The sequence below is a fragment of the Cataglyphis hispanica genome, chromosome 3 (assembly GCF_021464435.1).
Source record: "Cataglyphis hispanica isolate Lineage 1 chromosome 3, ULB_Chis1_1.0, whole genome shotgun sequence".
NCBI classification, from domain to species: domain Eukaryota; kingdom Metazoa; phylum Arthropoda; class Insecta; order Hymenoptera; family Formicidae; genus Cataglyphis; species Cataglyphis hispanica.
Window position 1 is genome coordinate 7,960,001 of NC_065956.1, and position 24,122 is coordinate 7,984,122.

The 24,122-nt window shown below is 35.6% G+C and overlaps 1 protein-coding gene across 2 annotated transcripts; it reads right to left on the reverse strand.

The window, feature by feature from the left end:
• Nucleotides 1-6,135: 6,135 nt before the first annotated feature.
• On the reverse strand, nt 6,136-23,068 carry LOC126848226 (UDP-N-acetylglucosamine--peptide N-acetylglucosaminyltransferase 110 kDa subunit). Of its 2 annotated transcripts, none has more exons than XM_050588938.1 (12): nt 22,570-23,068; nt 19,537-19,687; nt 19,136-19,379; nt 18,765-18,833; nt 14,064-14,260; nt 10,812-10,901; nt 10,549-10,729; nt 9,859-10,461; nt 9,204-9,718; nt 8,612-9,065; nt 8,149-8,525; nt 6,136-8,066 (listed from the first exon to the last, which is right to left on the reverse strand). In XM_050588938.1, the coding sequence occupies exons 1-12, from the start codon at nt 22,688-22,690 to the stop codon at nt 7,877-7,879; spliced, it is 3,192 nt and encodes a 1,063-aa protein (XP_050444895.1). In that variant the 5' UTR covers nt 22,691-23,068; the 3' UTR covers nt 6,136-7,876. The 2 variants fall into 2 exon arrangements, with proteins under 2 accessions (XP_050444895.1, XP_050444894.1); XM_050588937.1 differs by lacking the exon at nt 22,570-23,068 and adding an exon at nt 20,352-20,711.
• Between the last annotated feature and the right edge of the window lie 1,054 nt (nt 23,069-24,122).

Genomic DNA, 24,122 nt, shown 5'->3' on the forward strand with positions numbered 1-24,122 from the left:
AACAGGATTCTAAACGCTCCAAAGTGTATGAATTCAATCCATAAAATGCAAAAAAAAAAAAAAAATTCATGATCATGCATAAAAAAATTCTTCCAACGTATTATTACGTAGCTTATACTTAGTTTATTACTTAGCTTACATCACTATACTTAACTTATACCTCTAGTCTCTGATAATGTTGCATCAAAAAATATCTTCGAATTTATATGTATATAAATGTAAGTTAATTTAATTATTACAGAATTATTTATACTAACTTAAAAAAAGATACAATATATATAAAATAAAATAGAAAAAAATTAAATTGCAGTTGTGATTTCTTCATGTGTAAGTATCGCGGAATTTAATTTGCAAAGAAATGCTTGAAACATTATATCAAGATCTTTCTTTTTGGCGCGCAAATTTATTATCTATTAATATAATATTGTCGTTTTTTTTTTTTTTTATCGTAACTTTTATACATAATTTTATACAACATTAATGATTTTTTTTCGCACGAAGTATAAAAAGAAATGATTGTTTTAAATTTGCATCGCGATTGGTATTGCGGATCGTAAAGTTAGTATTTCTCGCTATTAAAGTTATGCAAGCGCGAATGTAATTTTTTCGTTCGCAAATTCTTCGTTTCTAATTGTAAGAAATATGCTTCTTCCATTGGAGATTATTTTGTTTATATGCTCTTCTCGCGACCCTTATATATGTATATGTACAACTTTCGTCATAACTTTGAGTCTTGTCCTTAGTTTTCTTCTTTTATTTATTTCCATAGCACATACAAGTTAAAGGCGCGAGATGTGTATACAAGAGAGAGAGAGAGAGAGAGAGAGAGAGAGAGAGAGAGAGAGAGAAAGAAGAACCTGTATAATGAGAGACAACCGCAAAAAGACACGAGCATAATTAATCGACCTTGTGAGCACTCGAGAAAAAGCTGCGCGCGCTAGATTTAGCACGATGTGTATAGGGAGGATTCCGCTGTCCCCCCTCCTCCCCCCCCCTCCCCCCTCAATCGCTCTCTCTCTGTCGGTTACGTGAACGCGAGAGCTCGCCATTTTGCCTTGTCGCTGCTCTTCCATTCGACATCGACTCGTCTCGCGTTTCGACCTTCGGACATCGTCATCGGAAAAAAAGAGCCATTGTCGGAACAGTTCGTCCAATGGAGATAGAAGGGAACAAGAGGACGGACAGGGAAAAATGTTGCCGAAGGGACTCGCGGAGAGGTTCGCGGGGAATCGCCTTCTCCCGTCTATCTTTTCATTTTACTTTTTATTATATATCGCCCGTCTTCCTCTCTAAGAGCTACATTCGAACATTAAACGTCATTCCAATCCACTCTTATATTTCTGCAACTTTGCGCTTCGATCAGAATCGAGATGCGTCGTCGCGATATTTGTTCTCACATTCCCCTTACATTATTCTTTTTTTTTTTTTTATATATATATAACTTCTTTGCAACGTCTCTTTTTCTCTCTCCCTCTCTATTTTTTTGATGATGATTGTCTTTGTGTATACAATTGGTACATCTCTATCCAGGATAACGATTGATTTTTATTCTGTTCTAAATGAGCGCTGCGACACACAAGAATCGCGTGCGTTTCCGCGATCGCAGGTGCACGCGCGTCTCCTCGCCAACGCTATGCGGAAGTGCACCGGAAATGTAACGAAGCTGCCAACTATACGGACCCTCTGACGAAGGAGCGAGCAAACTCGCGTGTTCCATCGATTCACACACACACACACACACACACACACACTTCTCTATCATATATTTATTTTCATTATTTAATATCGGGATACGAATCTTACATCGGTTGCTTCCGCGGGGAAATATATATATATATATATATATATATATATATATATATCCATCTCTTACGACTCTTGCAGATTACTCGTTTGCATCGCATCGCAACAATTGTAATAATCATTTACGTAATATCCATCGGTTGCGATTTCCGGGTCGTTCGAACCTACACCTAGTTTCGGTCAGGCCGCCTCAATCGGAATCGCCCTATACCTGTGTGTGAAACAAATATACATATATTCGGAGCATACCCGCATTTCTACTACTGCTTATGACTAAATGTACACACACACACACACACACACACACACACATTTCGAGCTGCTGCCGCTTGTTCGCTCGCTTGCTCGCTCACTCGGCAACGTCGCGTTCACGCTCGCGCTCGCGTGCGTGCGCTGGCTGTTGCGTAACGTTGCGGAGTCATGCGATAGGGAGATAGATCCGTCGGATAGACAAGGATGAAGCCGTGCTATGATCGAGCTGGGGGAGCGCGAACGAGAGGGGCGATGCTTCAGCCTTGAAACGCTCGTCATGAGCGTCGTGCGCGAACCGTTGGACTCGCCGCAGATTGCACAGACTTGCGGTTTCTTTCTGTGCTTATCCAAAGGTTTGAGGAAAAAGCACTTTTTTTCTCTCTTTCTCTTCCACGCGAATTCACTTTTCAAATCTCTGCTAATTTAAATATAATATTCGTATGTATATTCCATAAAAAAAAATATACTTTTATTTTTTTAATAATATTTATTAAGTGATATTACTTAATAATAATAATAGCATTTTTTAAATAATGTTAAAGTTTATATTAAAAAATCATGTGATGTTTCTGACATGATTCAGATTAAAATCAGTTAAGCTGTTTTTAATTTCTAGTTACACAAACTGACTCAAAATTGCGAATGTCTATCCTGCGTTCGTGAAATTTTTTTTTCAGAGCCTCGAAAATATGAAATTGAATTTTTATGTATGCTCTTTTACAGGCAAAAATAGATCTAGATTGTTACGTTTCCGACAAAACAGAGCATTGATTCTGTGTACTCGAAATATATATTAAAAAAAGTAGGTTACTGGGCAAGATTCAGTTTTTTCAGTTTGAAATATTTCTAGCTACATTTCACCTCGAAGAAAACTTTCCCGTTGAAATATTCGTCAATCTTGCGCATTCTTTGCGATCACCTTCCACATTCAATTCAATCCAGGTTCCCATTCATTATATTTTATCATTCATTATATTTATATGTATAATTTTGTATATTCCTAATGGTAAAATTTCATTATGATTAAATATCGTTACGAGTATTGTTGACAGCATAACATTTTGTCTTCTAGTTTAATTTATAATAATTTAATTATCAAACTATTTTTTTTTTAAATTGTCTTTTACACATATTACTTGAAAAGATTTCAATGCTATTAAAAAAATGTTCCTTCTATGTAAAACAGCCTCTAATTTATCATATATGTACACATACATTTGTATTTAAAATATTTTATATATGTACAGATATAATCAATACGCGACGCAAGACGTTGTGAATTAAATTCCCGATAAGGAAGCAGCGGTTAACAAGGATATAGCTCTTGCCAGGATCAACCCCCCCAAATGGGCAGACTACGAGGAAGCGAAAGGGACTACCAGGGAACGAATTGTTAAAAAAGTGGAGCGAAGAAGAGCCGACCCTTACAGTAGAGGGAAAGATCGAGGTAAGAAAGCACGAGGAAGGAAAGGAAAAAAGAAGTCCTACTAACGACAAGAGGGGGTAGCTCGCTTCGACCTCTTGGTAGGCCTCGATCGATGCCGTCGCCATGGCGACCGGGCCGGCACCGCGGTGCTCCACTACTGATTATTTATGTCAAAGATTTTCTCCCCACAACCCTCCTCGAGGCTCGAAACGCAAACGCGAGCAAATTCTCCATTCTGGGACGGAGGGGCGGCAAACGCTTAGTCTGGCAGCCTACTAGCCTATCCACGTGACACTGAAGATCAAGGGGATTGGAGGGATGGCCGGATAGGGTGGTGGAATATGTAGATAGAAGTGAAAGGGGGAGCGAATCTCCAGTGGTGTAAGTCGAGGCAAGAAGTTCAAGAGAATATGACGAGAGGGAGAAGAATATTCTTTTAATATAATTATATTTTTAATATTATTATATTTTTCTTTGCGCATTTCATGTGTTATTTATTACACTCGCGTAAGTTCATAGAGTAGAGCGCATTGCGATTTATTCTTGTTGGCATCAGTTCGATATATTAAGTTCTGAAAATTCATGTATCCGCCACTGCGAAAAGGAAGAAAGCAAGAGTAGGGGGGAAGGATAGGAGGAGAAAAAACGCAGAGGGGAAGGAATGAAATACACGATTCACAAAAGGAGAAGTAAATGAGCCGTTGAAGTCTATTATAAGATCTCTGAGATGAACTAGTCCCTGACATTCGTAAAAACAATCGATTACTAATTATTAATTTAAAAGAGAGAAAATTCTTTGCAGACGAGAATGAGAGAGAAACGGCGATATATTAAATATATATTATATAAATAGAACGATATTATTAGGAATGTATTCTGTTGCAATTATTTTGTTGTAAGAACAACGACACAAATTTAACGGTACAAATTGGCCAGAGTGAGAGGATGATGTAAATCGGGGCGCGTGGGGAGAGTGGCGGACGGGGGTGGAAACAGCGGCTATCCCCTGTGCTTTCGACCCAGTTTCATCCTCGCTAGGTGGTGGCAATCGATAACCGCGGGGCCGCAGAAAACGCGATCGCAGTGCCGCTATTGTGCTAGAAGCAAGAATTGGGAAGTCCCGCATAGTCGCATTATACGGTGTTTGACCTGGATAGGCCTCCGATAATTAGTCCCAGAATTCATCATCGGAATTTAATACGCGGAATTTAATACTTTAAATGTAACTTAACACATTAATTAACGCGTCAATTTTTCGCGTATATATTATTATGCTATGTAAGATAAATGCGAGCAATATAACGCCGTCGTTTTTAACGCATCGCGAGAATGTGGAACGATTCGTCAAGTCTCGTGTATAAACGTTGCGATAAGCGAGCGTCGTGAAACCTAAACGTCCGCGTTACAACTGCTTTTATCTGCCGCGTAACCGACGTGTGTAACAAATAACGGCTATCGAAGGCTCGGAGGTGCGCGCTGATAATTCCGACAGTAGGCGGATATGCTATCGGACGCATGAAAGAATGTGATCCGTGATGGTTAATATAATGCGTCGCCTGTATGTAATATTGAGACTATTAGAAAATAGCGTATTCTTCGATCCGACCACTTTTATAAAAAGAAAGTAAATAAATATAAATTAATCTAGGATAATTATTTACAATTATCAATGGACATACTTTTGATGGCCTTGATCCTGGTATTGTATATTGAAAGTATTGATTAACATTTGTTCATGTCTTAATCGACTTGTATAATTTTTTAGATATTCATGTAAATGTTGAAAATACAATTTAATATATGGCAGGAAGAAAGAGTACATCGATTTGAAATGTTTCTCACGAAACAAAATCTACCGTGCGTCGCTCGGAGTTTTTAATGTTGATTAATATTCTTTGCAATATTCTAGTAATTATCTTAAAGTCAAAGACATCGGAAATGTGTTAATATAAATAATTACTTAATATATATATATATATATTTAAGAATTGTTTTATTATATTCGTGAATTGTCTAATTCTAGCAAATATCAGAATATAGAGAAACTAAAAAATGACTTTTAGCATTAATGATATCGATGCTTTTTATTTACGACTTTCATTGATCACTAGATAGCGAATGAAACAATTTTATAGATTTATCATCGCAGCACATACAGAATTGCGAAGCTTGATAGCTTGATTTTTCGCCGATCAATCATAAAGAAGTTGTGAAAATCGACCTTTGAAGTTTCTCTTATCACCATGCCATAAAACGGATAAATTGAAAGAAATTGCTAGCGAACTTATCATTACGTTTGATTGTTTTGCAACTATGATACGAAATATATGCTTTTAACTTGATATATAAATATAAATAAAAAATCTTTCTATCAAATTGAAACATTCCTTGATAATATCATTTTCAGTAATTCGTATTATATATGTATATGCTATATCTATATACAATGGCGAGCTTACTCTGCAACAATTTTCATGGCCATAATTTCTAATCCATATTTATTAATCAAATGAAATACATTCCTAAATTGTATGTATATAAATTTTGGAATATATTTAAAATATAATACAGTTACTTGAGCGATTATTACGTCAAATACACGCATTAACTCGATAAATATTTTGAATCACAATATCGACACAAATCGTGAAAGATTATTATTTCATTCATTGTCTTTATTCTCTACACGTACATCAGTTCATTACAGTTCAATATTTTTTACTACCTCACACAAAAATCGCGCAATTCACTCAATTATCGAATTAAAGTAAATAATTAACAGTTATCCTTAATATTTACACGTATATTATCCTTAGTCGCTTCATATAATACAATTGCGTTACATGCTGTTCAAGGTCACTAAAATAAACATGTCTTGTTCTTCAAATGCTTGTAGGATCTCGATGTCGAGATCCTAAGACCTAAGAGATTCCTAGATTCTTGATTTTTTTAGGTCAATCTTTTATGGAATTATTTTTAAGTTTTTTCGATTTTTTTCATTTTTATGATGCTTAGAAAAATTTACGATAAATTTTCTATGATTTGTTTTTATATACTTAAAATATTGACTAAAAGAATATTTGAATTTAAATTTTTAAAACTTTATATCATGAAATTATTGAATCATTGTCATTTTAATCTTAAATTTCTTAAGATTTATTGATGTTTTAAATTATAAGATCTCTCAAAACTTCTGTATTTTATTTTTCTCTGTCATTTTAAGATGCTTTTAGTTTTTTTATTTCTGTAAAGACCTAACTATCAATTCAGATCGGAATCTGCGGCCTTTTTGTTAATTTTTTGTCATGATGATAAAGAATAAACGATAAGCTAGGATATAAGGAACTCGAGAAAGAGTAACTCTAATCTTTGTCAAGTGTCCTTGCATTTATAGGCAAATTATGTGCAAAGGATATCTGTGCGTTAAAGGATCAACTATAAGAAAGAAAAAAAGTGTTTTGATAAATTGTTTACAATAAACAAATCAATGCAATGATTGTAGCAGCAGAAGCAGAATGTACAATTCTCAAATCGATTGGAATTTGTAATAATCCAGTTCGCAAATTGTAGATTCTAATAAAAAAAAATCTTTGCATACAATAATTTCTTAATATTGCATTTCAACTTTTTTTCAAAGGTCTAAATTTATAATTTTAGGAATATTTAATTTTTTTACAATTCTTAAAGTTTAAAATATCGAATTTTTTTTTTTTTTTTGTTCTCAATTTTGTACATTTGATAAACTCACTATAAATGCTTTATTTAAATGTCAATATTACATTGTATAGAAAGACGAACAATCTGGAAAATAAAAAATTGAAAACATAGTTTCTCTATATTCTCCAATATTATTTTTCTTATTGTTGATATTTTAATAACTTTTCTAAATTTTGATGTTGAACAAAATTTCTTTTAGTTTTCCACAAAATGTAGATCTGATTATTTTTCAATCGAGAGAAAGAGCGTAAATATTACATTGAAAGAAAACTATAAATAACAAGAGCAATAGAGCGGAGAGCAGAGTGAATATCGTACGGAACTTTGTGTATATATATATGTGTATATGTGTGTGTGTGTATGTATATATATATATATATATATATATATATATATATGTATATGTATATATATATATATATATATGTATATGTGTATATATATATATATATACATATATTCATGTCTACTGTCTAGTTTAAGCTTCGTGAATTTATCGTACAAAACAATAGTAGATATGAAATTTATATAAGATTTTCTCATTAGGAAAGAATAGATATTAATCACGGCTGTAAACTCTAAAATTTCCTGGAGACGAAGAATCTTTAATCGTGAAGTCGAAGTTGATTAAAGCGATCGTAACGTCGGAATAACGATCGAAATGTCGGAAAAATTGTTTTAAGACATGCTCAATGATTTCTGGTTGTCATTCTTATCGACAGCTGCTATATGGTCTGGATTTTCTCCGCGTGCAAAACGCTCCCACATCTTTTTATATAGCATTTCCATGCCCATCGCATATAGCTTGCAATTGAACAGTGGGCTCTCCGAGCGGGCCTTCCAAACCTTGGCTCTTGTTGCTTTCAAACTGGCAAAAATTAAGAATTAAAGTCTATTATGCTATATCTAGAAAAAATTTTGCAAAATTTTGCAGATGTCGAAATACTTACTATTCTCTATCAGTACCCAGCCTAACAGCGATATCTTGATACTCTTGTCGTGTTCGCGCTACCAACTCGGGGCAGCCGAGAGTGTTCAATTGACTAGCGGCGACACGAGAAGCTAGAGTCTCGCCCGGTAGCGTAACCACCGGCGTTCCGGTCCACAAAACATCCATGCTGGTCGTGTGTCCATTGCAAAGTGGCGTATCTAGACATATATCAGCTAATTGGCCTCGTCTTACATGTTCTTCTTTAGCAGCGACATTGCTGAAGAGAATTCTGCCAGGTGTTAGACCCAATTGTTGCGCCGTCGCTTGGAGATTAGGTTCGCCAACCGCCGGAAAACGTAGCAACCATAGCACAGAATTTGGCACATGTTTCAAGATCTGCAATCGTATATTTGTGTATGATTAGACAAAAAACTCGGCGAAGGTCTTCACTTTCTACAAAAATAATTCGATCGTTTACTTACATGTGCCCACATGTGAAGAGTAAGAGGATCAATTTTATATAATTGATTGAAATTGCAATAGACAACAGCATCTTCGGGCAAGCCATATTGCTGTCTGGTTGTGATCACAATGTTCTGAGGCACCTCCTCGCCCGTGGCGGCCTTGTTGTTCACCTGTGTAGTGGTCATACCATTTTGCACGACGACACCGTTTACGGACATCTGACATTGACCGGAAGCGATCATCGTTTCGATCGGGGTAGTAGTCGGTAACTCGGCAACTTTAAGCGAAATTTCGACAGGTTGTTTCTTTGCATCTTGTACGATTACCTCGCGGATCTCCTTTATCAGAGTATTTTCCATCATCGGGGAAAGATCGGTGGCATTGATTACTGCCACATTATCGGCTACCTTGCCTTTATGATTCGATTTATCCGTGAGAATTAAACGTTCCTTCAGATGAGGAAACATTTGCCTGAAAAATATAAATAATTAAAGTCAAGCGGATAAATAAAAACTTTCATAAATGACAAAAATATAAAAGTTGTATAATTTGTACTTCCATAGCGTAAACGCTATTTAAAAAATTTACGAATAAAATAAATTCACGTACTTGTGATCACCAATGAAGTAAGTATGTGGCATGTAAGCGAGCTTCTCACTGTATTGGTTGGCGAGCTCCAGCGGTGACGTGACCTCGTCTGTAATAAGATAGTCCATGAAACTTGCGCCGGAAGTACCGGGATAGCCCAGCCACATGACTTGTATCGCCGCCGGTCGCAAGGCAAAGATTTCGTTCCTGGCACCCTTCGTATAACCATTCATGTTCACTAAGATATGAATGCCGTCAGCGTTGATGCGGTCGGCAGCCTTGCCGTTGCATGGAATCTGTGACAGGTCAACAAAGTGCTCGGCTTCACGCGCGATCTTTGCACGAAAAGTTGTGCCATCGTCCGCGCTGAGCGCATAACAAAAAATCTCGACATTCTCGCGCTCATGCAAACCAGGAATCGATTGCATTAAGTGACTGGTCGGATGATTCCCAAAGTCCGACGAAACATATCCAATCTTTAAGCGTGTGCCAATCGAACGTGGATATTTGTACGGCTGTTTGTGGAGAACGTGGATCTGCAACAATTTATTCGTATATAAGTACTTAGCGATAGAAAATATTTATGAAACAATGACTGGAATATTAATTGTTCTATGCGCAGTGTATATATATATAGTATACATAAAGATTTATTAAATTAGACGAACGCACTCACCTTCTCGATACAAAGATTAGCATGCCTAGCAGCGATAGCCTTCCTAAATTCGTGAGATAAAGGATAAAGCATGGAATGATGCGGATGTACGCTAGGCAGTCTGTTCTTGTCTAGTTGCTCAGCGACAATAGATACAAGCTTCTTCATTCTGGCTTCGTAGTCTGTCCAGTCGCACACTATTTGTAGACAATGCGCCAGATTGCAATAGGCGTCAGGGAAATCTGGCTTCAATTTCAGTGCTGTTCTATAAGATTGTATCGCTTCAGGAATGTTGCCGGAATCTTTGTGAATCGATGCCAAGTTAGAATGAGCGTCAGCAAAAGCCGGATTGATTTGAATAGCTCGTGTGTAGCATTGTAAAGCGCCTTGTATGTCCTGCATCTCTTTGAGCGTGTTTCCCATATTTGAATAAGCATCGGCAAAAGTCGGTTGTATACGAATCGCCTCCTTGTAATGCATTAGCGCCTCGTTTAGTTTGCCTTGCTGTTGCAAGACGGAAGCCAAATTGCTATGAGCAGCTGCAAACTCAGGAAATACCTCCAGAGCTTTAAGATATAAGCGTGTCGCTTCCTCGATATAACCTTGCTCGCGTTTTATGTTGGCCTAAAAAAAGAGAAATCGTTTATATCATTGCAATTTATTTAATATTGTCACAGTGTATATTTAAGTTAGAATGTCATATAGTCATACCAAATTATTGAGAGAATCGGCGTGTGTCGGGCAAAGCCGGAGGGCGGTATTGTAACATTCTTCCGCCTCGACCACTTGGCCCTTCTCCTTGAGGGCGTTTGCCAGATTGCAATAAGCATCTGGAAAATTTGGCTGAAGTTCAATAGCACGGCGATACGTGTCGATGGCCAGGTCAATAAGCCTATAATATCAGATAATTTTTGATTGCGCTCATTTTCTTCGTAAATTTTTATCGTAAATGCAAACACAAAATATCAACTTACCCTTGCTCGTAGTAAACGCATGCCAAATTTCCATGCACGACTGCATTATTAGGACTGAGATTCAATGCACGAAGATAAGCAGCTACAGCTCTGCAACAATTGATAAACAAAGATGATCATTGGTTAAGGATTCTCATTTCCGAATGAAAAAAAGAAAGAGATCTCGGCTGTGAAAAAATTAAGTATTAATAATACTAAATATAAATACTGTCCGCGAAAAAGTTGCTCTTTTCATTCCAGATCGTAATTGTAGAGACTAATTGTTAATAAAACTCCCGACGTTACAGAGACGAGTCTGATGAACCTTTTAAGATAGCGCCTGATCCAGGAGAGGCATCCAGAGGTGGAGGATCGCGCGATAGTATCTTCTATCTGTACGCGAAGCGCGGGCGCGATAGTACTCGAGGGTGAGATCACCGTATAGACTACCACGCACTGGCAGTCCATTCCTTCCCCATCCCGCCCGTCTTGGATCCCGCGGATCCCAGAAGTCCACGGATCTGAGTGCGAGCAAAGGATCCTTGACAAAACGCGGCTCGTGAGATTAGTAGCGAATCCTTAGACAGGCAACGAATGAAAGAAATGCTGAATCTTCCTCGAGAGATCCTTGGAAGAAAGGAATGCTTGGAAGAGCGCAAGTTCATGCAAAATGCACAAAGCACGAAAAATGTTGAGTCCACAAATTTATTGAAAATTTAATCATACTTCCGATAATCTCGTCGGATTTGTACGTGTCGAATGGTCTTTTGATGTTTCCAAGTATGATTCTTAGGAAATTGAAAAGTAAAACGGAGACTGAATATACCGGTATGTGCGAATCCTTAGATTTCTTCTACGTCTCCATGGACCCAACGATCTTCTTCACGACGAACATATTAAAACAAAAAGCACGAATCCTTAGATATGTGGATCCCAGAGAACACAAGTCTTTAGATACACAATGATATCTAAGCGCGGGAAATGAAATAAGAATTACACTAGCGCGAATAGTAATAGCTTTAGATCCACGTGGATACAGGATCCACTCATCTCAGGATTCACAAATGATATCTAAAGCGGCAGGAGATGAAGCGGGGAATTACAAGTCTGCGGATCCTGAGATCAGATCAGAAGACTAACGGTTAAAGGAAAGCTGTTCAACTCGCGAGCGAGCGAGCGAGATTCCCGTTTTCGGCGAAAATCGTGAACGAGCACGCGTATCCTCCCGCAAGGAAAGGGGAGGAGAGGGGCGAAGAACTTCCGTGGGGGCGGAGCGGTTGCTGGAATCGATAGTTGTCCTCGAATTCCTCCCACTTTGTGCGTGAAAGGACCCCTCTCCCTCTCCCCCAAGCCAGACTCGGGGATTACCAAGAAACGTTCGATGGGTCTATTATTATCACATAACTTAATCGATTACATTTTATGTTATATAAATTATAATTTATAGGCACGGTCATCAAACAAAGAAACTACATTATATATGTACATATATTATTATATAAATTAATAAAAAAAGAAAATACGTAATAAATCAAAATAAAACGTATTAAAATAAAAAATATTTGAATATTTTTTAACAAATTAATAAATTATATATATATATATATATATATATATATATATATATATATATTTAATATATTGGTCGAAGAAGAGTTAATGTAAGAGATGTGGCAATATATAAGTAATATTTGGCAAACAATGATCGCGTAGGCGGAGATGATATTACGAGCGGATTTCTTTTATTTTGGTGGTTGTTCAGACGAATCTTGGCGAAGATCGATAGAACCGCGGGCGTTAAATGTAAGTTAAGGAGAAGGACGAATGTGTTATGTAACCATGGAAGCGGCTTTACAATCTACAGTCTTGGAAATTCACAGAATTTATACTCAAAGAGACAAGGGAATCGATAATAGAGAGAATAGACGATAATATATATCAAGATATATGAATGCATTGATAATAAAATCTGCGAAACTAAGAGAATTTGGTACTAAAAATACAAAAAAAGTTACCGAAATAGCTAGAGTGATGTCGTTACTACTGGTCTATGTTGATATTAATAATACAAAAAATGCTTTGCGCGTAACTTTTTATGAGAAATGTATCTAGAGAGAAACGGTGCATTGTCCGAAATTATTCTCGTTCAAATAGAGGTCGACGAACTTGAAAAGGATGTTACATGAATATCGATCCTCGGTGTTCACTCGACGGTTCATGCGCTGTATTCGTCTCTGAATGCAACGAAAATAGTATATAGTATTTATTCATATACTTATATCGTCTATATATCCAACTCTTACGATCTCATGTGTATATAGGCAATGTGCGTGTATAAATATTATACTTAAAAATATTTTCTGCATACATTAATATGCGAAAAATATCTGTAAATTTTATACTTGTAACAAAAAGAAGAATGCGGAAGTAAAATAAAAGACTTGTATGACTTTGGACTAGCCACTAATAATAATTTTATGTAATGTATCAGTGGAATAACTAAAGCCATTTTTTATCTTGCACAGACTTTAAAACCGACGACGACGGAAATTTCGAGACGCCGATTGATCAAAACTGTGCGCGTGTATATTATTTTTATTTTCTGCCTATCAGTTTCATAAACTTGCATCATTTAAAGAGCATTTGAGTTATAAATAAGAAATGAATGCTTTAGAAGTTACGCGATTCAAATCTAAGATACAAAGTTTCTAGGATTTTTTTATTGAGAGTTGACTTGCGCTAAATTGCCACACATAACACAAATGTATACTGAAAGATCCCTATTTTATAAATAAATGCGATAAAATTTTTATTTTGGTTGGATTGCTAATTCTGATCACACATTTCACTCTAATAAAATTAATTATTACACATAATTCATGTTATCTATTATTTGCCCGTATTAGCAAACTTTATTTGACGATTCATTATTCGGGACAAGATTCCAAATAGACTCGTTTATAATTTTATGTGCCATACATCATAAATCTTAATGTATATACGTGTTTTTTGATATGTATTGATTAATACATATATATATATATATATATATATATATATATATATATATATATGTGTGTGTGTGTGTGTGTGTGTACATAACTTGTTTAAATGTTTTCAATATTACACGACATAATAAAATTATAAACAGAGTTCTGTCCTGAATTTTATCTGTTATAAATTATAGATTGTTTTTAAAAATAAATAATATATATATATATATATATATATATATATATATATATATTTAGTGAATGATGCATAGAAACAAACCTGTCGAAGATTCTAGCTTCTTTTAAAACATTTCCAAGATTGATATAGGCATCTAAGAAGTTTGGATCCAAGGCAACTGCTTTCTCGAAGTGATGTATCGCAAGCCATATCTCCCCTTGCGCGTTGAACACGCATCCAAGATTGCTCCAAGCAACCGCGAAATCTGGTCGCGTCTCGATCGCCTTCAAATAGCAAGCCTAGAGAAACAGAATGTGATTTATAACGACTTTATTCGCGAACTCAGAGAGACGCGCTGCGCGCTATGCCCGACCTCCCATCGTCGCGCCGCAGCCTCTATTTCTTTCTCACTCATTCACTCTCTCTCATTCATTATTTCATATATTCTCCCTTTCTTTCTTTCTCTCTTTTTCTCTCCCCTTTTCACTCTCTCGACTTCATAAATAATATATTTGATCCTTCTATGTCTTTTCTGTTTCCTTTCCTCTCGCACGTCTCTTCTTTTCAACTTCAATCAATAAGCAGTTTCATTTATCTTCTTAGAATTCTTCCGTGATTTCTTGCAATCATTCACGGGATAAATCTTTTGTTTGTTCAGATTTCATGGTCTTTAGAAATATAAAAGAATGCTAAAGAATTTTACCAAAATTTTTGAAATTATTTAGCGAAAATCATCTTTTCTAATTTTAATAAGATCTCTAATAAGAGAAAATTAATTGTGTCGAACTTTGGTCTTATGTTAATTAAGTACTTTTTATTTGGTCCAGTAAGTGCATTGAATCTTGAATTATTTGAATAAAATTATGTATTTAAAGTAAGTCTGAAAAAAGTAAATAAGAGAAAATTATATATTATATATTTATTAAAAAAGAATCAACATTAGGAAAACTTGCAGCTTTTCTAATGTGCATATGAAATAAAAAGTCAGAATGAAAGGAAAAATTCATCAAAATTTTTTTAGAAATAAAGACGTGTCAAATAAAAAATCTATACGATACACAATTGCATGATAAAAAACCCATACAATTAAAATTATACAATAATACTCTCACTAAATTCTTTAAATTACAATTTAATAAGTTTCCCAACAAAAGCATCGAAATCGTTTTGCATATCAGAGATTTAAAAGACAATGCGAGTTTAAAGTATTCGGCAGACATTTCTTTCGTATATATTACTTTTTTTTTATACAATCACAATCTTTCATTTTAGTTCATTTGATTTATGGATTCCCATAGTTCTCCTTGAGCGTTATCATTCTTGAGGTATTATAGTAATTTCCTCTTTCTATGCTCGTCGAGGGCAAGAAAGGGGGTAAGAAATGGAAACAGAATGAACGAAAGTTGCCTCACAAACATGCCTCAAAATTGCATTCTTGGATAGGAATCGGGAAAGTGTTAAGGAAAATAAAGGTATCTGGGTGCGCGCTAGAGGCGTCATCGTGAATAACGCGCGACTTTCGGTGCACGCGGAGTCCCCGAAATGCGTTCGGTGGACTCGACTGCACGCTGAAGGCCGTACGCTAAAACCGAAGTCAACTCGAACTCTTCCAGACTCATGCGATAAAGCTACTTATTGATGAAAAAACTATCACGATCTTTACATAACATGATCACGACGACGGGATGACGACCCTAAGAATTTAGCGTGGATGATCATCGCGCGTGCCGAGAGGTGGGCTGCATTGATATTGAAAACAGAGTAATCTTCGTACCTAAACAATAAATAAGAGGGCATTTACAGTCGACCAGTCTCTGCAGGATAAGAGGTTTGCTTGGAATTAAAGAAAAAAAAAGCGGAAAAGAAAAGGATCGTGCGATCTTTTTTATGTATACAATTTTATATATTAAATTAAAAAAAAATGGCTTATTTAATTTTTTGAAAGAGATTGCAATATTTAGCGAAAGGATGTGCAACGCATTGCTCGTTTTTAATGTAAACATAAACGGACATTATTTCAAGGACAAGTAAATTTAGAACATCCTGTACAATGTTTTAAAAATCAAAAAGTTTTCTTTGCTGAATCTCGAAGTTCATTTAAGCAAACTGGAAGTCCGATTTGCATAACAATGATGCATAATACAAGTGAGTCCAAGTAACAAATAATATATATTGATCGCCCTTTGTAAAATCACTTCGCAGGATAGTAGGAAAAAGAACCCTTTTTCGACAGGAGCCGGTCGAAAGAAAAGGAGATTGGATTGATTGTAGAGGTCTTTGGAGACCGGCCTTGGGAATTACTTTACCTGCAGTGTACCCTTCGGTAGGCTGACTCGGTAGGTACGGCTCGCAAGCTCTCATAATAAACTTAGACCGAGAGACAGTGTGTTACTGAATAACCAGATTCAGATTCACCCTTTGACGAAGGAACCGGCGCGGTAACCGACCAACCTCACATTGCTCCTGCACTTCCCCTCCTAGAGTTGATAATCCCGTCCACAACAATAAGACAGCTGCGTTAATGTCTCTTCACTGATTACTCTCGCCTCAAATCTTTGTCTTTTTTCTTTACTTTCTACATACATGTGTGCGTGTGTGTGTGTATATGTGTGTACACAAAGAATTGATAATTTGCGTGCCCGTAAACGACACGCCTCACCGAGCTCATCAGCCAACTGAGAATTACGTGTCTCAACTTCCTCTCGCGATCAAACCGCAGAGTACACTTCTCTTTCTGCTGTCTTTCTCTCTCTCTTTCTCTAATATAAATGTTCCGTTACGTTATATTATCAACCGTCGAATGATGTGGAAGAGAATGAAATAGTGAGATACAGAATCTTTATTTTACGTTCGTTTACGATGTTCATAAAAATAAATGTGGCTGGAGGAGCTCGGCAAGAAACGAACGAGCATAGTAGCCAGTTCTCGGGAATAGCGGGAAATGTAACGGGAAGCTTTCCTCGTTGCTCTCATTTTCCAAACACGAAGGCGTATCCGTAAATCTCATATCTATATAATTATGCGCAACCTATGTGTTATAGTTTTGATGATATATATTATCTGAAATAGAAATATTTCAAAGAAAAAAAAGAATAAACAGCACACTTACGAATACGCTCTTGCGGTTGACGCCGCGCCGCGCTATGAAAATATAGATCACTTGACCGTTTAATAGACCAATATCAGAAAGCAACTCGCGAATACCAAGAGTTCCACGAGTTTAATAATTTCAAAATATTACTTTTATCGCCGCGTGATCTTTTTGAAATATGATCCTTTTTCACGTCTACATATTAAAAAATTAAAGATCACAATTACTATTTGATGTGGCGTTCAACAAGTTCCGATTTAAAAAAGCGCAACTGGTCAAGTGATCTCGCGCCAATATTTTTCACTGTACACACTGTAGATTCTCTCCTTCTCTCTTTCTATCATCAACTATTCATCAACATGAAAGTGCTGAAAAAAACACGTAGCACGTGACGATGCACGTATGCTACGATAACAACAGCAAAATCGCACACTCAAAAGAGACAAAAGTCAGCTCATTCACTAAACATTCGCGCGCTGCCAGCCATCGAATTCAAATTAAAATGGCATCGGATGGCACTGGCTAAACAATGCTATAATTTGCGACAACATCAAGAGTCCTCGAAATAGTAAAAATAAAGAAAAAAAAAAGAAAAAAGAACAAAATCAAAAGTGTACTTTTTCTCGGTGTTGCTGCAAAACGCGCAATGCTAAAGAAAACATTCTCCTCAATTATACTTTGACAATAACCCTAAACATTATAAAAAAGATTTATGTTGACATTTTTTTTTTTTAGAAATTATAGTAAACAAGTCTATAACAAAAAAAAGAAAGAAAAAAATTATTCAAAAACTTAATCCATATTTTTAAAATGTCCGATCAGATTTCAATTGTCTTGTCGTCGATTTGTTCGAACAAAGAAAGACTTTTTCAAAACATCGATTGAAAAAAATGCGTCTGTCAGAAACGTCTGTTATATTGTTTAGGGTTTTATATTAAGAGACCGTCGCTTAATGTCGCTACGAAAACTAGAATTATACGCGGCGACATGAAACGCAGTTCTTTTTGATTTTACAGGTTGAGGAAACACGCACGATTTTCGATTCGCCATCGAGACAACCGCGAGCATTTTCAACAATGTTCCTCGATTATTCCTTGATGGAGAAAGTAACTATTGAATAAAAAAATTAGAGATCTTCTACGGATAATTCTACCAATTTTATATACTCGACGACGGAGAAAATCGTGCGCCGCGCTTGCAAGTTGCTCGGCAAAGAATGAAAGCTTCTCGTCGCAACAGCGCGAACGAATCCCGTTCGGCCCGCTTATTTCACAAAAAACTGCGCACTGTACTCGTGCACATACGCGCGATGCATTTGTACTCCGAGATCAAGAGATGTGAAAACTCAAAAGTGGCAAAATATTTTTCTATTAATTAAAGCAAAACGTCACAATCGAATACATTCTCTCCTCTACTTTTCTCAATAAATTTCTCTCCTTGATCTAGAGGAGATATTAGAAGTATTGATTGTTATTAATTCTTGTTCCTGGGATTTGGGAAAAGTGATATTCAGGACAGGATAGATTGATAGATTTTGTTGAAATTAAAAAAACTTCTCTATAATAATCTCTTACTAGTTCAAGGAGTATAATACGCTATTCCTTATTCGACGATTCACCGTCTGTAGCTTGATCGAAGTAAAGATGCTCGCGAACATATGCATAATATATCGGATTAGTTTATCAACTAGTATAAATAGTTCTAAAACGTACCTTTGCTTCATCAAGTCTTGCTAGTGCTTTCAAAAGATTACCAAGATCACTCCGTACACAATAAAGATCCTGGAACAAATGAAATATGTAAATTATTTCCGTGTGATTTCCCATGTGACTCATCTTACTTAAAATAAAAAAGATTTAATAAAACAGAATATTAATTCATTGAAATAAATGTCAATTTCTAGATCCAAAAAAACGATATAAAATCTCATTAATGTAATAATTTCACTATATAAAGAAAACACTTTGCAACTTAAATCTTATAAACAAGAATTTTGTTTTTTTTCCAGCTTTCATATACTTTTTAGATGTGTTTTATTAAGTAATAACTAAATGTAATATGTTTATAATGTTGATTTTCTCACAGGATTGTATTGTAGCGCTGTAACGTATGCTTGAACAGCCTGTTCCATGTCCCCAGCTGCAACGAGTGCTGCTGCCAAATTGATGTAACCATCAATAAAATCTGGCTTCAATCTGACAGCATGACGATAGTTCTCCAGTGCTTCCGGCAATTGTCCGCGTTCTTTATATACATTCCCCAAATTGCTGTATGCCTCCGCTAACAACGGATTTTGCTTTATTGCTAAACTGCTGTAATGTGCTGATCTGTAATATGTAAAGTTATATCTTTATCACATATCTAAAAAATTACATATAATTATTTATAAATATAAATTTTGCCAATTTCCCTGTGTAAATGTTTATTTACACAGTTAATTTTGTATCTACTCTTGAATATTAAATACAATAAGAGATTACGTACTTCTCTAATCTTCTACATTGAAAATGTATCGAGGAGAGCAAAAGAAGAACACCAGTATTGTTTGTTTCCTGTCGCCACAGCTGCATGCAATGTCTTTCGGCATTTTCATAGTCCCCTGCCTGGTATTCTCTGTGAGCAAGTTCCAGCAACCCTAAAATAAGAATTGAAATGCATAAGATCTTTTGTAAATAGTATTTGATTTGTATTAAATTCAAATTCAATAGAGATAATATTTGTAAGATATTTCTTTCAAGTTACATACATATATATTTTTCATTCATTCTACTTAATATCAAATAGACATTGGTGAATGTTTTCATCATTTTTTTAAAATTATGTATTAAGATTTGTGTGATATGGAATGGTCTAATGCTATTCGCTCATCGAATGCATGCTAGATATTGCGACAGAAGCGAGAATAATGCATCAGTATCGCAACAATTGTGATGTGATAACAATGAAAGAAGAGCGATGTAAAAATCAGAGATACTAAAAAAAAGACTTAAAAAATTAAAAAATAATGAATTATAAGCATTGAAGAAATAAAAAAATTTAGGAAAACTCGAGAACGTATTAATTGAATTATAAAACATTTATATTAGTTTATTAAATCCTGAGTAAATTTTTGAATCATACATCAAAGATTAAATTATTAATCAACGATCAATCGAATTCAACTGAGCATCTCTAAACAAAGAACCACTTCGTCGCCTGTGAAATATTCCCGATCATCATCATCATCCACATTATGTTATTATGATTCGTGCAACATCGTCTTCTTTAGCGAAGAAGATATATCCAAAAAATATACGAACAATAAGTGTCCACATTAATGGTTTGACTATCAGACAGACTGATCAGCTCCTTGCCATGCGTGTCCTGCGTCACCACCAAAATATTCTGTCCATTTTGCCAATCGTCGTCCTCATTCTCCGCGATCAATCCATTGGAGTCTTTCAATGTGCTGTTCTTCTCTGCGACGTGCACGCTCATCTTTGACGATGAAAGTGTATATCAGAGATCTCTCGATTTCGAACAACTTTCCGACTTTACTCTTGACTCGCCCGCGTCTAATCCCGACGAATATTCTAGATCAGTTTTTGACCTGTCGCGAACCTAACTTCTCCGCTCGTTTATGCTCTTCGCTTTGCTCCGAGTATCGCTTCGCGCACAGATGATGCTGCGCGCTGCGCATACATCCTCTGTCCTCTGTCTGCTCATTCTCTATCCTTCTCCTCCCTTCCTTCCCGAACAGCACGACGAACAAGAGATGAGCCGATTGGTCGACGCTATAGCGTCAAAGTGAAGCGAAGAGTGGTCGAAGCGGACAACTTCAGGAGTGTACATATTAAATGTTTCTATTCACCTTGAATATTTCTATACTTCCGTGATAGAAAGTCCTGTCTTTACAGGTCTATACTATGTAGCTACGTTTTCATATTTGAAAATGAAGGAAATATTTTTAATTGTTATGAATTTATATATATATATATATATATATATGTTACATTAATTTTTTTAGCTTATAAAATTTAAAAGCGATCAGTTTTAGTTATTAAAAATTAGAAAAATCATAATTTATACCAAAACAAAAACATCATATATTCAGATCATATATATATATACATATATATTCCGTTATCGCTAATACAATCGGAAAGATAATAATTCTACACGGAAAAAATAAGTCAAAATATATAAGAATAATTTTTTTTTTTCGTACGAAGCTTGATCATCGATAAAATTAATAACATCGTTTTTAAACTTGAATAATATTTAACACTCTTGTATTATATATTATTGAGTTTTTGAATAATTATTAAAATATGTCTAAAAGACATTTTTTTCTATTGAAGAAATAAAATTTATCTAAATATTTTTTATGTAAAATTTCTTTAGATAGGAACTGACATTTAGATACTTAGATATCAAATTGACAATAAGATTCTTAATAAATTAACGACTATTCTTTGTGCATACTTGTTTAAGTAAAGTCAAAAGGTTATAAAAAATTAAATTTTATCTTTGATCGATATCACATCTGAAAATATTCTGAATAAATGTTCGTAACATTGTCTATCAATTACTACACACGTCCCTGTCCTGTGTGAGAACTACAGTTAGAGAAACTTTAAACGAGAAAGAGAGAGAGAGAGAGAGAGAGAGAGAGAGAAGAAGAGAGTGTTACCCCTGCTGGGTGCAGATGGCAGATGGAGAATAGATATTGAAGTTGAATATATTATATTGCGTTCAATGAGAAAGAAAAGGAAACAAAGAGAGAGAGAGAGAGAGAGAGAGAGAGCAGAGGAGGAGGAGGGGGAAAGAGAAGGATATCCGCTGTTAGGGAAGGGATAGCAAAGAGCATATCGACACGTTACCGCGCGCGATGAGTGCTTCATGGAGAAAAAACGAAAAACTAAGAAAATACTTTCTTTTGTACTGAATGATGTAACTGATGTATTATGATAATAACTGGAATGTATGATCAAAATTAACTACTAATTTATTTTATCTATAAATAATAAACGTGAAATATCGGGATGATATAATTTTCATGAAAAAAATTATAGATTTCTCTTTATGAATATATTATCCCTCTCACTCTCTCTCTCTCTCTTTCTATAAATTCATACTAATCATACTCATTGTTATCATAAATAAATCGAAAAATGAAGAAATATTAGATTTATAATATTATTCTCTTTTTTTTATTTACCTACGTTTGCTCATTTTATTCGCACCTGTCCTTTTGCACGCAAGACGGAGCATGCATAATGCGCATACACACACGCACGCATGCATCCGCACGTATATATACATCCGTCATACATATATAATATATAGATGAAAATTATGAAAGGTTGCAAAAAGTGCAATGACAAAGAGCATAATTTACTGTCTGTGTTACAGATACAGAAGAAAAGAAGAAACAGATATAAAGGTAATGTAGACGATGCTAAAGGTTAAATAAGACGCTGCACGCGAAGGCGGATTTCGAGGAGCCGTGAGACAAACAGGCAAGCGCCAACGTACCGACAGTCGACAGCTGCTGAATCTCGTTCATTTTCAATATCACATTGGTGCCCGCTATCTGCTGGTGGCCCTGCTGTTGCTGCGGCTGCTGCTGCTGCTGCGTCTGCTGTTGCGCTTGCATGGCTGCGTCCGCGGCGAGGCTGCAAAATGGATCGGCCGATGCCCGAAAACGAGAAGCACACGCGTCGGGGGAGAGCGAACACTTGACAGCTAGCGTGCCCGCGATCGTAGCTCGTGGAGAATCGCACGCGCTGCGTGATCCCGATAAACGATAGATTCGCGTGTCTAACGATCCGACTTTTTTCGACCTGTGTGTATGACCGTAATGTAATTTCTCACACGCGCGCCATCATGAAATCCTTCATCACCAGTGCGCCGGAAATTCGAGAGTCACGTTCGACCGTCTTCGGCGATGCTCGCGAATGCTCGGCAGCGACGACAGAGACAGACGGATGAAAAAGAGAGAGGGCATATTTTCAATATATATATCTGCCAATTTTGCGATTAACCTCGGCGAGATAAAATAAAGTAAAATTAAATTGAGAAATGAGATTAATACGAGACGAATCGTCTGAGAATATATATCGAGTTCTTTTAAAATGGATTTTTTCTTTCTCTCTCTCTCTCTCTCTCTCTCTCTCTCTCTCTTTCATATATGTATATATATTATACATATGTATATTTCGTTTACCTCGCGAAAGATGGAAAAAAGAGAAAAAAACCTATAGCAATAATTAAAAAAAAGAATAAAATTGAATTTTATTATAAGATATAAGATGCAAATTAAGATGCAATGTAAAATTAAAAGATCAGTAACAAATATCTTAATAGCGGCATAAAAAAAAAGACAATTATCGCGTATCACACATTTTTAATGATTCTCGGAAGTTCTCGGGCATTCCCGGACAGAGAAAAATCGCGAAGGTCGCCAAGTTGTAGAGCCAATCGATGGATACTCTCGCGCAATGTCATGTCACGTGACATTCTCTGACAGTAGCGTTCCAAGCATTTCCGCAATGACATGTGTGTACGGAACGTTTTGTATTAAAATATCAGAATGTCTTTCATATTTTATAAAAAATAACAATCGTTTTTCTTTTTTTTAAACAATATCAACTCCAATAATTTGATAAAATTATATTTATAATAAAATGGAATTCCCCTCCTCCCCTCGTATAATAGCGAACCTTGAAATGCGCGTAAAATTCTTTTCCTGTCATATATATATATATATGTTAAACGCACATGAGAAAGGGAATAATGGTATAATCGCGTTAAATCTCGTATGTATTTGTTTTTGGCTGAAAAATAACGTGTAGACAAAATAATATCGCTACGCCCCTGAATTTCACAGCTTGTGAAATGGGGACAAAGGACCAGCTCGATATTACGTTCAGAGCTCCGAACCGCGCGCTAAGAAAGGTTTCACACAAAGTATATCTTATAAAATATATATACTTAAAACTTCTGGAATCTTTTACTTAGATTATTGTACATTAAAAAATTAAAAAATATATATAAAATATATAAATTTATAATATATTTAAAACGTA